At 48.9% G+C, this 13,110-nt stretch overlaps 1 protein-coding gene across 3 annotated transcripts in view; it reads left to right on the top strand.

Moving 5' to 3' along the window:
• KPNA1 (karyopherin subunit alpha 1) overlaps window positions 1–13,110 on the top strand; it is a 144,822-nt gene that overhangs the window by 24,187 nt on the left and 107,525 nt on the right. For all 3 annotated transcript variants that reach the window (XM_006036676.3, XM_025193026.1, XM_025193027.1), the window contains exon 6: window positions 8,508–8,639. In XM_006036676.3, the coding sequence (XP_006036738.1) occupies window positions 8,508–8,639 (132 nt within the window). The remainder of the gene's footprint in view (window positions 1–8,507; window positions 8,640–13,110) is intronic.

The raw sequence follows: 13,110 nt of genomic DNA, 5'->3' as shown, positions 1-13,110 counted from the left end.
CCCACCCCCCCCCACAATCCAGCCACAACCCCCCCCCCCCCAAATTCCCCCCACAAACCCCTTCCTCACATCCCCAGCCACAAACCCCAAACTCCCACATTCCCCTTCTCCCCACATCCTCCTACAAATCTCATACCCTGTGTGCCCAGCCAGCCACATGGGATTAGATGGGACCTGCTGGCAGGAGCTGTGGCTTGCAGGAGCACCTGCCACTCTGCAGCCCTGCCTCATGCCCACCCCAGTGCTGGGACCTGTAGACCCACCCTGTGGGGGCTTCTGGTCCTAGGAATCACTTTGGAGATGTGATGGGCTGGGAGGGGTGGAGGTGACAGCAGGGTTGTGAAAGAGAGAGAGAGAGAGATGGGGGTGGGGGAGTGAGCGTAACAGAAATGCCACTGTCTGTGTCCCTCTCCAGAAATCTGTCCCTGTCAGCTTGGGACACTGGGGTCATATTCCTAAGGGAGGGGGGATTTTCCTCCCTGCCTGTGTGACAAAAGCCTGGTACCTAGGGTGTGGTCCTTCTGGTCACATGAGTGAGGGGAGGGGAAAGCCCCTGCTCATCTGCCCAGGTAACCAGTGATGCTTTTTAAATTGGTTGGCTAATTGCTGGCTTCTATTGGACTGGACTGCTGAGGTCAGAAAGGCTATATAAGGGCCTGGTCCAAGAAGGAGGAGGAGAAGCCATTTTTCCAGCATGGCACAAGCATCAGGACACGGGGAGAGAGTCTGATCCATCTGAAATGCGCTCTCTCTCTGGAAATCTCCAAGCCAGATCTGTACCATCTTCTGAATGATACTTGTAAGTGTTTCTAGAGAGCTAGTCAGCTCACAGTGATGCATTTGCGTATCAAATGGCTACCTCAGCCAGACTGTTTTGCTCAGTGGTAATCCCTTGATAGTACTCTGCCTCTTACCCTATTTTACCTCATCCTGTCGGGAGCAATAAAGTTCTCCTTTGTGACTGGTGTAGGAGACTTATTGAGGGTTGGGTTTAATTATGCCTAGGAGGCCGCTTGGGTCAGCAGACGAAGGGAGACTATCCTGTTTGGCCCCCGACTTGGGGAAGTGCCCCAAGTTCTTGTATTGGGTCGAGTACCCATAGGGCTATTAGGCCTGTGTTTCCCTGAGGACACAGGACCCAGACAGTCCCTTCTCGGGGTGGTGGCAGTACACGTTACCCCCAGACTCTGCGGTGGGGCTCGAAAGAGGGTCTGCTAGGGCTTAGGCGCCCCTGAAGAGACACGTGGAGTCCGGAAGGTGGACGGGTGTGGTGAGATGGGAGGCTCAACGCAGGAGCTCCCCCTACTGGCCCGCCACACCTGCTGGCAGGAGCTGTGGTTTGCAGGAGCACCTGCCACCCTGCAGCCCTGCCTCATGCCCACTCCAGTGCTGGGACCTGCAGACCCACCCTGTGGGGGCTTCTGGTCCTAGGAATTGCTTTGGGGATGTGGTAGACTGGGAGGGGTGGAGGTGGCAGCAGGGTTGTGTGAGAGAGAGAGATGGGGATTGGGGGTGGGGGAGTGCTCCAGGTAGGAGAGGCTGCCACAGCCAGGCTTAGAGCCCCTCTGTCCTCCTAGAGCAGCCGGTGCAGGGGGAAGCTGGCCTGGGAGGAAAGGACCCAGCTCAGTCCCCAGTCGAGGGCTTCCCAGGGACAGCATGGGGCAGAGAGCAGAACAGCAAGGGCTTGCACTGCTCAGAGCCCCAAAGTAGTGGGTGGGACAGCTGCAGCTGGACTCATGTCCTGGTGCTGGGACAGAGTTGAGGCTGGGAGGGAGCTAGTGGGAGCAGGCAGGGACTGCAAGTCAGGAGTGAGGGGTCTGGGTTGGGGGGCACTTTGGGTGGAGAGTGAGGGGCAGGGGCAGAGCACTGGCATATCAGTGCTGCTCAGCACTGCAGATGAGTGAAGATGGTAGGGGCAGCTCTGACTTTTCTATGACAAAAAACCCAAAAGAAAATGCCAAAGGGTATATATATTTAGAATTCATTTTATGATGACAGAGGTACTGGTAGGCTTCCAAATGAAAGACTATGGATTTTGGATATTTTAATGCGAGAATTTGGGTTTCTTATCAAAGAATTTGCAATTTTTAAACAGGGAACACCAGGATCTCTGCTGGTGAGAAAATTGGCAAGACCCGGGCCGAGGAGTCTGTTCAGAGCCAGCACTGGGGACCCAGCTGGAGGGCAAACGGAGTGACTGACCTGTTGGCCATTTGGGACCGAGAGGACATGCTTTGACAGTTCAAAGTGGGCCACTGCAAGGAGCACATCTTCTGGGCGATAGCTGCCCAGATGGCAGAGCAGGGGCACCAGGAGGCATGACAGTAGTGCTGCCTGACAGCCAGTGGTGCAGCCATGGCCCACTGGCAGGTGGCCCAGAGGTGCAGGAGGCTCTGCTGCAGTGCGCATACCAGTTGTGGCCATGCAGTCCCCATCTAGGTCTGACATGTGCACAGCCATGGGGCCATAGGACCAAAAGTGGGGATGCTGTCGCAGGTGACAGCAGGTTACAGCCAGGCAGCAGCCTCCGCTGCCAGACTGCTACAGTGCATAGAGGGTGCAGGGGCCACTCCAGGTTAGGGCTGCTTCAGAAGTCCAGCTGGCACAAGGGGTAGTGTCCCCAGATACCAAATGGCTGGGCCTCAGAAGCTCCTATCTATTTGTAACATTCAAAATACCATGGGCCCTAAGGCCCATCCAGCTAACGCGTAGCCCCTATTGTATGGGGGCTAATGGGTGAATGTTACAACAAAATGCTTGAGACAACTAATGAAAAAAATAGGATACAAGTGTCGTGTGGGTCAAAGGGTCAAAACGTGAAAATAAGTGTGTCTGAGGGGGACACCAAGCAGAGCCCCCCCAGGCCGCACCCACAGGTCCTCAGAGGCATCCAAGGAGCCAGTGGACGCCGCCCACTGGTGCTCTGCCTGGAAATGTGCACAGACAAGTGAGAGGAAAGTGGCCCCACAGTCTCTGGGCACCTTCCCAGTTAGAGCCTCCTTCCTGGTCAAGTACAGGGCCCACTTGGCCGTGGCCAGGAGGAGGTTGACCAGGAGGTCCCAGGACATGGTGGAGTGACCAAAAACAAAAAGGTGGGGGGTGAAATTCAACCAGAACCTCAAGAGGAGGTTCTGGATGTGGAGGTGGAGGGGCTGCAGCCTGGCACACTCGAGGGTCATGTGCACCAGGGTCTTCCTCTGCTGCTGCTGCACAGGACCTGGTCAACAAAGGCAAGGGCATCGGGAGGTGGGGCAGATTTCACCTCCTGGACCAGACGGCAGGTTGCACGTGTCATGGGTAGACCCATGTGACGGGCCAGTGCAGCGTGGTCCACCCACTCCCACCTATAGTAGTCCAGGAGGTCTCTAATACAGGTGACACCAGCCAGGATCAACCTCTGTCACAACTGGGGTGCCTCTACTGTTGGCACCTCCAGCTGGGGGTTCCAGAGGAGGGGCTCAACAAGCAGGTTCACGCCCTAGGCAACTATTGCGGGGGACCTGGACGTGGAGACCAGCCTTCAGGCCCAGAGGAGGTCCTGGTAGAAATCTGGCAGCCCTCGCAAGTCCTGCAGAGAGAAGCCCCGCAAGCTGAGGTGCTGCCAGTCATATTGGAGTCACCAGGAGTGGTGGAGGAAAGCACACCCTAGGTGGCTCCATGCTGCGTGGCTGCCAACACCATATAGCAGTTGCTGTAGGGCCTGAAGGTGGAATGCTAGGACCTGGCTGCGCAGGCAAACCAGGCCCTGGCTGTCCTCCTGCAAGGGGAGGCTCAGGACCTCTGCAGCCACCCAGTGCCGTCCCAGTGAGCAAAACTCGAGTGCCCGTATCTGGAGTCCCTCCAGGACCTCAGGGGGCACAGGCAGGGTGTGTAAGAGGCGCCAGGGGATGGACAGCACCAGCACTCTCCAATGCAGGGAGAGACATCTCAGGAGCCCTGCCCATGCCCGGAGCCACTCCACCACCTTTACCTCCAGCTGGTGCCAGTTCTCTGCTGTGGAGGGGTCTGTGGGGAACAGGTAGACCCCCAAGTAGAGCAGCGAGCCCATGCTCTAGCGGATCCTACAGAACATGGGTGTGAGTGAGCCTACCTGCCATCCATCACCCACCACCAGGCCAAAGCTCTTGACCCAGTTGACCTGGGCAGAGGAGGCTGCCGAGTACAGTGCCTGGCAGGCTTCCATCTACACCAGATCACCTGAGTCCTGGACCACGAGGACTATGTCGTCAGCATACGCTGACAGGACCAGCCGTACTGCCAGTTCCCAGAGCATCAGCACTGCCACCCGCTTCCGCAGGAGAATGACGAAGGGCTCCAGGGCCAAGGTGTACAGCTGGCCTGACAGTGGGCAGCCTTGATTCCCCCCTCTCCTGAATGGGATGTGCTCTGCCAGGGTCCAGTTGAGCTTGACCAAACACTTGGCAGAGGTGTACAGCACCTAGAGAGCCGGCACGAAGTGGGGCCCAAAGCCAAAGGCCTGCAGCATGCCTGTGAGGTACCCATGATCCACTCTGTCAAATGTCTTCCGGTCCAGGGATAGGAGGGTGAAAGACAGGCCCTCCCAGCGCGCTAGCTCCAGGAGGTCCCAAACCAAGTACAGGTTGTCAAAGATGGAACGTCCAGGCTCCATGTATGTCTGGTTGGGATGGATCATGTCCATCAGCACGGACCGCAGGCGCAGCGAGATAGCCTTCGCTGCTACATTGTAGTCCATGCAGAGGAGGGACACAGGACACTAGTTCCTCAGGTCATAGGGATCCTCTTTTTTTGGCAGGAGGGTTAGCATGGCCCTTCGGCAGGACAGGCGGAGTTCCCCACCACAGGCAGATTTGGCTCAGACTGTGGCGAGGTCTGGGCTGAGGACATCCAGAAGGCCCGGTAGAACTCCACGGTCAGCCCAATGATGCCCAGTGCTTTGTTGCCAGGCATCAGGCGGAGGGTGACCGAAAACTTGGCCAGAGTGAGAGGAGCTTCCAGCCGGTCCCAGTCATCCATGCTGACCTGTGGGAGTCCCTCCCACAGGGTCTGACAGGCTTTGGCATTGGTTGGATCCAGGGAAAAGAGCTCTTCATAGAAGGCCCGCGCGTGCTGGCGCATCTCACCTGGATCCCTGAGGGGGGTGCTGTCACCTGCCAGAAGGCAGGTGGCCCCCTGCCTCCTCTCCAGGGCATAGAAGAAGCGGGAGCCATGGTCCATTTCCTGAAGGAGCTGGACGTGTGAGCAGACAAACGCACCATGGGCATGGTGGTCGTCCAGAGCATGAAGCTCTTCCCACCTCTCCCGACACTCTCCGCAGAGGGATGGGTTGCTTGGGTCAGTGGCCAGGCGCCTCTCCAGTTCTAGCACTTCCTGCTGGCGGTGCTCCTGCACCGCCTCCCTCTGCCGGGTGTGCCCCTGGTATAGCTGTGGCAAAAAAGCTGGATGCATGTCTTCATACCGGCTGAAGATCCGGGAGGAGCTGGGCAGGGTCAGTTTGCCCCAAGTGGCACAATTTGCCCCACACCAAAGTACACGTTCAGGCATGTTTGATGAGGCAAAAATCTCCAGCACGAATTTGTCCTGCTCCTATATGAGCTGCTGCTGCAAGCGGGGGGGGAAGGGGGGGGGGGGGGGGGGTGTGGGGGGGAAGGGGGGGGGGGCTGCAGCTACTGTTGCGAGATGGTATTCATCAGCTGGTCCTGCATGGCTTTGTGGTGGAGTTGCCAGGCTCTTGCATGAGACTCACAGCTGAACAGGATGTGGCACAGGGTCTTGCTTTCATAGCTGCACCTCTGGCACTTCTGGTCTCCTGTGGCTGTAGCGATGGCATCGTTGGGTGGCATTTGGGACAGGCCCAGAGGGAGGCATTTGAGTGGGAGGCATTTGGGACAGGCCCAGTGGATGAAGTGCCAGTCTGCAACATGTGTGAAGTTCCCTCAAGGCATAAAGTAGTTGCTGGCATCCCACTTCAAGGTGACCTCAAAGGTTTTTGCCCTGGTCAGGTTTTGCCTTCAGGTCACTGAAGTACTTGACCTGCACAGCATCCTTCAGAAACCTCTCCAGGCAGATCCTGATTCAGTGGGTAACAGTGATTCAGTTGATAGTTGGGCCTGAACTCACCCTCCAGCGACCCACTCAAGAATGTGTCCAGGTCCTTGTGTGGTGATCCTTTTCTTGGTTGTCTCCTTCAGAGCACTGGCAGTGATGCTGCTTGCCAGGTTATTGGGACAAAGTTAGGAGGCAGAAGGCACAGGTGATAATATAGAGGTCTCCCATTCAGGAGATGTTGGCATCCCCCTGCCAGTAGGGGATGTGCAAGATCTCATTGCTGCAGGTACATCCACTTAGCTAGAAGTACATCCACTTCTTCAGGAGCTGCTTGATTTCACTGTCCAGTTTCTTGAGAGGTGTTTTGGGGGATGCTGAGCCTCTTGGGACAAATGAAATGCGGGGAATGAGGAACATGCTCAGTTCGAGGCACGCTGCGCTCGCTAGTCCATAGGCCAGATCTGGTCTGTTGGCTCATTCTCTACATGCTGGGTTGGTGTGGCTTCAGCCCCATCCTAGCCCACTTTTAATGACATACTTCCGCCACTGTTACGGCACACTAGTGTGCCACTGCATGCCCTTTAAAAATCACTGATCTAACCCTCTTTGACTGTCAGGCGGTTATTGTGTTAAGAAGCTTTCCAGTCAGAAATTGTCCAAATGCACTTCAGAAGGAAAATGCATCAAACGCATACCAAAGAAGATGTATTAACTTGTTAGGCAGATGTCTGTTTGAGGGAATAGGTCTGTCCTCCTTGAACAGAATAAAGAATTAGATGAAGGAGACACAATTAGGTATTTAAGGAAAAGTCTCTTGGTGGAAGAGGGGAAGGATGTTGAGTTTAGAGAAAAGAGCAAAGTAGGCTGGAGCATTACCTTAATAAGCTAGCAGGATTGCTAGCTTGTGGAAGCACAGAGATCACCAGGAGCCTGCTTTGTTTGGGGAAGCAGCAGAGATATTTCTGGTTTTGTTTTGTATTTGTCTCCAAACTTTCTTGCTTTATATTTTTCTGTCTTGCATAATAAATCTGTTTTGGCTTTTTACCTTCTATTTTGTTTGGTGATGAGTGATTTCAGGGTGGCTGGCAGCAGTTGGCATTTTGTTCCTTCAGGGGCAGCCGGCCCATTTTATTTTGTAATCCCAGGGAGTCTTAGGAGCCTGGGAGATAGTTGTCCACAAAGCTGTAAGGTCCAGACGGACTACTGGTTAGACAGAGATTTACTAGGAGAAGAGTTGGCCCTGAAGCAAGATTCAGTCAAAGTCCCAAGGATATGTTGTAGAGCAGTAGAGAGAGACTCTGGGTCTCTGAGCTCACCTTTTGTCATGGGCTCACCCCATGACAAGACCAAGGGATTGACATATATTGAACAAAAATACATCAATATATTTGGTAATGTTGGAGTGAGGTTGTAGCTATGATGGTCCAGGAATTATGAGAGAGAGACAGATTTTTTTTTTAGGTTGATACATTTTATTGGACCCTACTGCATTGTTGGGGAAAAGTTAGACAGGCTTTTTGAATGCTAAGCATTCTTCATCGGGTCTGAGGAGGGAAACATGCACAGTAGTAACTAAGCACAATAGGCAGAGCTGTGGTATTGAAGAAGGGAGAAATTCTCAGGGGTAACAGACCAACAGTTAGCAGAAGAAATTAGCCTCCTGTATAGTGTCTGGACTATCGCAGCTAAAACCATAATTTACACTATCACAAGAAAAGAGGCTTGAATACTGGGAGAACCTAGTAGCTTTAGTAGCTTGAACCTATCAAAAAAGAGGGTTATTACCTGTATCACATTATAGCACAAAATATATTTGTCATTCTTAACATCCACAAGACGATTTAAATCGCGGTCTCAGTTTAATTCACAGACATCATATATTACTAATTTTTTACTCAAAGAATTATACTCCAACTGAAGGGTGATGCCAGGCTGTAACCGAGGGCAAAAGAACTTGTAAAGATGTTAGCAAGTTCTTTAATCTTCATTCTTACTGGATTTGAAAATGGCACCCCAAATTTTGAGAGCGACTAAATTGTGTTGAGCAAACTTCAGTTATGCTTCACTGGTTCTCAGTATGTATTTGTTCAGGTACATCAGTCCCTACTTTGTGCAATATGCTGGAAACTTGAGAGGCCCTGAAAACTCAAGCCTTGTGAAAAATCATACGGAAGAATTCCTCTTGCATGTTGTTCCCTTTGGCAATGAAAAAAAGAAATGGGATAAAGCAAAAGCTGTGGAACTTCTGAGCAAAAATAAATTATAACTGAGATTGCATGGAAAATGTGATGTTATGTTTATAAATCATTCCTGCAATTATGACTTCAATTCCATATGATTCTGATACTTGAAATTGTTTGCAAATTTAGCAGAGTTAGCTGTTTAGTTACTCTGTGTTTTTTGTCTTATGCTTGCTTTCTTATAGAATGCATTTAAACTTTCTGCTGATGGTGAGCATTTCCCTGTATTTTATGTTTCAGTTTGAAGCTGCTTGGGTGCTGACAAACATTGCCTCTGGAAATTCCCTTCAGACTCGAATTGTGATTCAAGCAGGAGCTGTCCCCATCTTCATAGAGCTGCTCAGCTCAGAGTTTGAAGATGTACAGGAGCAGGTAAAGATTAAGAGTTGTGGTTCTCTTTCTTTCTAATTTGAAATGGGATCAAGGGCTGCTTCATAAAATAATCAAATGCTTCTGGAGAGGCAAATGACCTGATGGACAGTTACTAATTCTTGTGATGCAGATTGACCTGTTAGTGAAAGCAACTGTAATATGCCCTATTTTGCCTTTTGCTAGACTGTCAAGGTAATTTTAAGTGGCTTAATACATCTTGTCAGTGAAATAGGGATAACATTTCCCTACCTTCTAAAGAGGTTGTGAAGCCTACCTGATGTTTGAAAAAATATTTAGAAATATAAAATATTAAAGCTTCTATTTTTCTGGTTGGTAAAACATGAATGAAAATGATGGCTCTTTCTCTAAAACAGAAAAAATGCTGATATGTAACAGTACTTGTTACATGCCTCTTGACTGATGTAAGCAAAAGTGTTCTGAAACAGAATACAACTGTATGGAGCTGATGGTGCACTTTGAGGGGGAGTGATTAACATGAAAGAATACAGCGTTATTTTATTCTGTCAACAACAGTGAAGTGTCTCTTTAGCAAACTAGATTAATATATTTCAAGGACAGAAGGGGCCATAGTGATCATTTAGCCTGACCTCCTGCATAACACAATTTTCACACAGTAATTTGTGCATGAAGTCTAAACATCATTTGAGCAAGAGCACGTGTTAAAATTAAGACACTCATGCTTTGAAGATTTCAAGTGGTGAGGAATCTTTGTAGGTTGTTTCAGTAGTTAATCATCCTAGCTTAAAAAAAATGTACCTCTCCTATGTATGAACTTACCTAGCTTCAGTTTCTAAGGAGGGATTTTGTTGATTAAAAAGTTCTTTATTTTCTTACCATGTAACAACATATAGGTTGTGATCAGCCAACCTCTTACCAGACAGTGGCTCATAGATTTGGAAGTTGATATCTGATGTCATACGAAAGAAAGAAGAGAAGAGAGCACTAACCTCTTTAAACTTTTCTTGGGTAAACTAAATATGGCTTCCCCAACTTTTCACTGTAACGCATTTTCCAGTTCTTACATATTTTTATGGTCCTTTTCTGAATCCTTGTTAGTTTTTTTCAACATATTTCATGATGTGAGGTCTCATGATCTGGACATTAATAGTTTTATCACTGCTCTACAGAGAGGTTATGTCATATGTCTTCTCCTACTAGATAGTCTCTTAGTTGCAGAAGCTCACTGGGAGATTATTTTGAACCACTTATCTACCAAGAAGAATTGTTCTTTTCAGTTAGTCTTTTCCAGGGTACTGTTTCCAGCTATCACCTACATTCTTTATTTCTAGATATATAAACTTGTATTTAGTTATATTAATATGCAGATTGTTTGGGTGAGTCCAGTTTGTAAGTAATTTTCTATAAATAACCTTCCTTTATTATACATGATATAGGTAGTGTTAAGTTAGTATGAGTAAGGTTGCCTAACATTTTTCATTAGAAAATTGTTTTTCCATTACTTATAGCTCTGTTGAAAAATTTCAGGCTCTCTCTCCTTCCCTCCCTTTTTTTTTGAAGCAGAGACTGAAACTTTATCACAGGTTGCTAGGTTGGTAGTCCTGTGCCTTCTACTGTCCCTGTGAAAATCCACTTATGTTTTGCTGAAGTTTTAAATCTTTAAAAGCAGTTGACACATGTTCAGAGGTTTATTAGGGGTTGGCAGAAATATTCTCCAAAATCCTGTTTGCTGGCATGTGCCATCCCTGCCTATGTTCTGCATTGGAGCTGTAGTAGGAGAAATTAGCCCTCAGAAGTGATTCTTTCAATGCTGTTCCTGCTGGCTTTCAGGCAACATGTTGGCAGAGGAATGAGCCTGATTCATATCCAGAGAGATGAGTTAAGTAGGTGAGGAATAAGAACATAGGAGTTCAGGCAAGAGTTAAGAAAGGTTTGGGAAGGTTCAGGGAAACAAATGGCTGGAGCGCTTATATTGGATTACAAGCAAGAGTAACAATGATCTAGAACCACAGGAGCAGACTCTCCTCCAAAATTCTTAATTGAACCTATAAGTTTGTTGCTGTTCTGTTAGGAGGTATTTGACTTGCAGGAGCAAGTTGTATTCCTTGTCCTTCTTTACTGACTACTGCCTATAGGGAAACAGAACTCTTCCAGTTATCCCATTACCTCTACAAATGGCACGTGTTTGGATCTAAATATCTCAGTCCTGCTGACAATCCATATGGATCTGGGTGGGTCAACATGGTGGAACCTCTGGGAGTTTTTTGGTTTCTTTTTAAAGAAAAAATGCTCTAAGGAAGTTGCATTTTTAAAAAGCGCACTATTAAAAGAATGAACTGGTATACAACAAAAGAGGCTTTTGTCTGTATGACTCTTGCCTTGTTTGTTAAAGAGATTAAATGTGTGTTATGAATGAGGAAGGAGATATCCAAAAAAGAAAGGAAAGCCTCCCTGGAGAATTAGATTATCTCCCTGCCTCTACCCAAAGTTTGTGTGGTGTTGGGCAGGTCTTTGTAAGTAAAGTGTTTGCAGATGACCACTAATTAGCGGGAGCGTGGTCATGCCAGAAGATAGGTTGCAGATACAGGCGGACCTAGAAAGGCTAGAGAGTTGGGATGACCAGAACCAGATGAAGTTCAGTATTCAGAAGTGTAAAGTGCTCCATCTGGGGGCAGACAATCCCCAACATACCTGCAGCCTCCGTGGTGACAATTTGACTTGCACCACAGCCAAAAGGGACCTAGGGGAAGTAATCAACCATTGTGTGAACATGAGCCGGCAGTGCGATGCTGTGGCAAGCAGGGCAAACAACAAGCTGGTGTGCGTTAACTGTTGCATCTCATGCAAAACTAAGGAAGTGATACTCCCACCATACTCTGCACTGGTGAGACTGCAGCTGGAGTACTACGTCCAATTCTGGGTGCTGCACTTCAACAAGGATGGGGAAAGACTTGAAAGGGTCCGAAGAAGAGCTACCTGTATGATCAGGGACTTGCAAAACAAGGAGCCATACGAGGAGAGGCTGAGGGAGTTGGGTCTCTTCAGCCTAGAGAAGAGAAGGCTGAGAGGAGATTTGGTAGTGGCTTACTGCTGCATCAGGGGAGTAGATCAAGAACTCGGTGAACAGCTGTTCACCAGGGCACCCCTGGAGAAACCAGGAGCAATGGATACAAACTCCTGGAAGGCTGTTTCAGGCTCAATTCCAGGAAAAAATTCCTTCACAGTCAGGGTGTCCAGACTGTGGAATAAACTCCCTCCAGTGGTGGTACAGTCACCTACCCTGGAAATCTTAAAACTAGACTGGACGGTCACCTCGCTGAGGTCACTTGACCCCAGTTGTCTTTTCCTGCCTAATTCAGGGTGACTGGACCCGGTGATCTTCAAGGTCCCTTCCAGCCCCTAACAATCTATGAATTATGTGGCCACAATTTCATAATTTTCGGGTTCCCATGTGAGACATTTAGTTGCAGAACTGCTGCATACCTGCAATGGCAATTAAAGGCATTGTATTGATGCTTTGAACAAAGAAAATGCTGCTAACATGTCAGGTACTCATAAAAATCTGATCATTGACAACTCATGCTGAGCTTTCAAAATGAGATTTGTCCATTTTGTTCATGACCGTATCCTATCTTACAGAGATATTGTTGCGCTAAATATATTATTTTTTATGAGCTATTTGTAGTAAAATGATAGCACAATAGCAGAACTCATGAGGAAACAGCTAATTTCATATTCAGTGCAGGTTTTAGATGGCATACAGTGAGTTAGGCCTAGGGCTGCACTTTGAGGCTTAAAATAGAAATACCTCAACAATTTATCCTTTCTGGATGCTGACTGCTGCAGGAGGGAGTCCCTTGGAGAAAAATTGCCAACAAAATTCTGTACTTGACAGGGCTCTCCAAATTCCAGGCTGTGGGGGACCATGTTCCCCATGGGCTGTGATGATAGCTGCCTTAAGAAGTTGCAGGCCCCTGTAAGGCTGCATGCCTCATGAGCCTTCCTCCACTCCCTGCTGTACTGTGCATCCCTGGCTCACCCTTGGCTTCCTATGCTGCTGCACTGCCCCTCCTTAGGACTGAGGTCACATCTAGTCCAATCCCCTGCTCAAAGCAGGACAATCCTCAACTATGTCATCTCAGCCAAGGCTTTGTCTAGCCAGGTCTCAAAATCCTCCAAGGATGGAGATTCCACAGCCTCTCTGGATAACCTGTTCCTGTGCTTTACTACCCTCCTCATGAGAGAGTTGTGCCTAATATCCAACCTAAACTTCCCTTGTTACAATGTGAGACCACTGTTCCTTGTTCTCTCATCTGCCACCCCTCAGAACAGTCCCTTTTGTAACCACCCTTCAGGCAGTTGAAGGCTGCAATTAAATCAGTCTTCTATTCTCCAGACTAATTAAGCCCAGTTCATAGATTCATAGATGTTAGGGTCGGAAGGGACCTCAATAGATCATCAAGTCCGACCCCCTGCATAGGCAGGAAAGAGT

This window comes from Alligator sinensis, unplaced genomic scaffold (genome assembly GCF_000455745.1).
Source record: "Alligator sinensis unplaced genomic scaffold, ASM45574v1 scaffold538_1, whole genome shotgun sequence".
In the NCBI taxonomy this organism is placed as follows: Eukaryota; Metazoa; Chordata; order Crocodylia; family Alligatoridae; genus Alligator; species Alligator sinensis.
The sequence above is the reverse complement of the archived record's forward strand: the minus strand, read 5'-3'. Positions and strand labels throughout refer to the sequence as shown.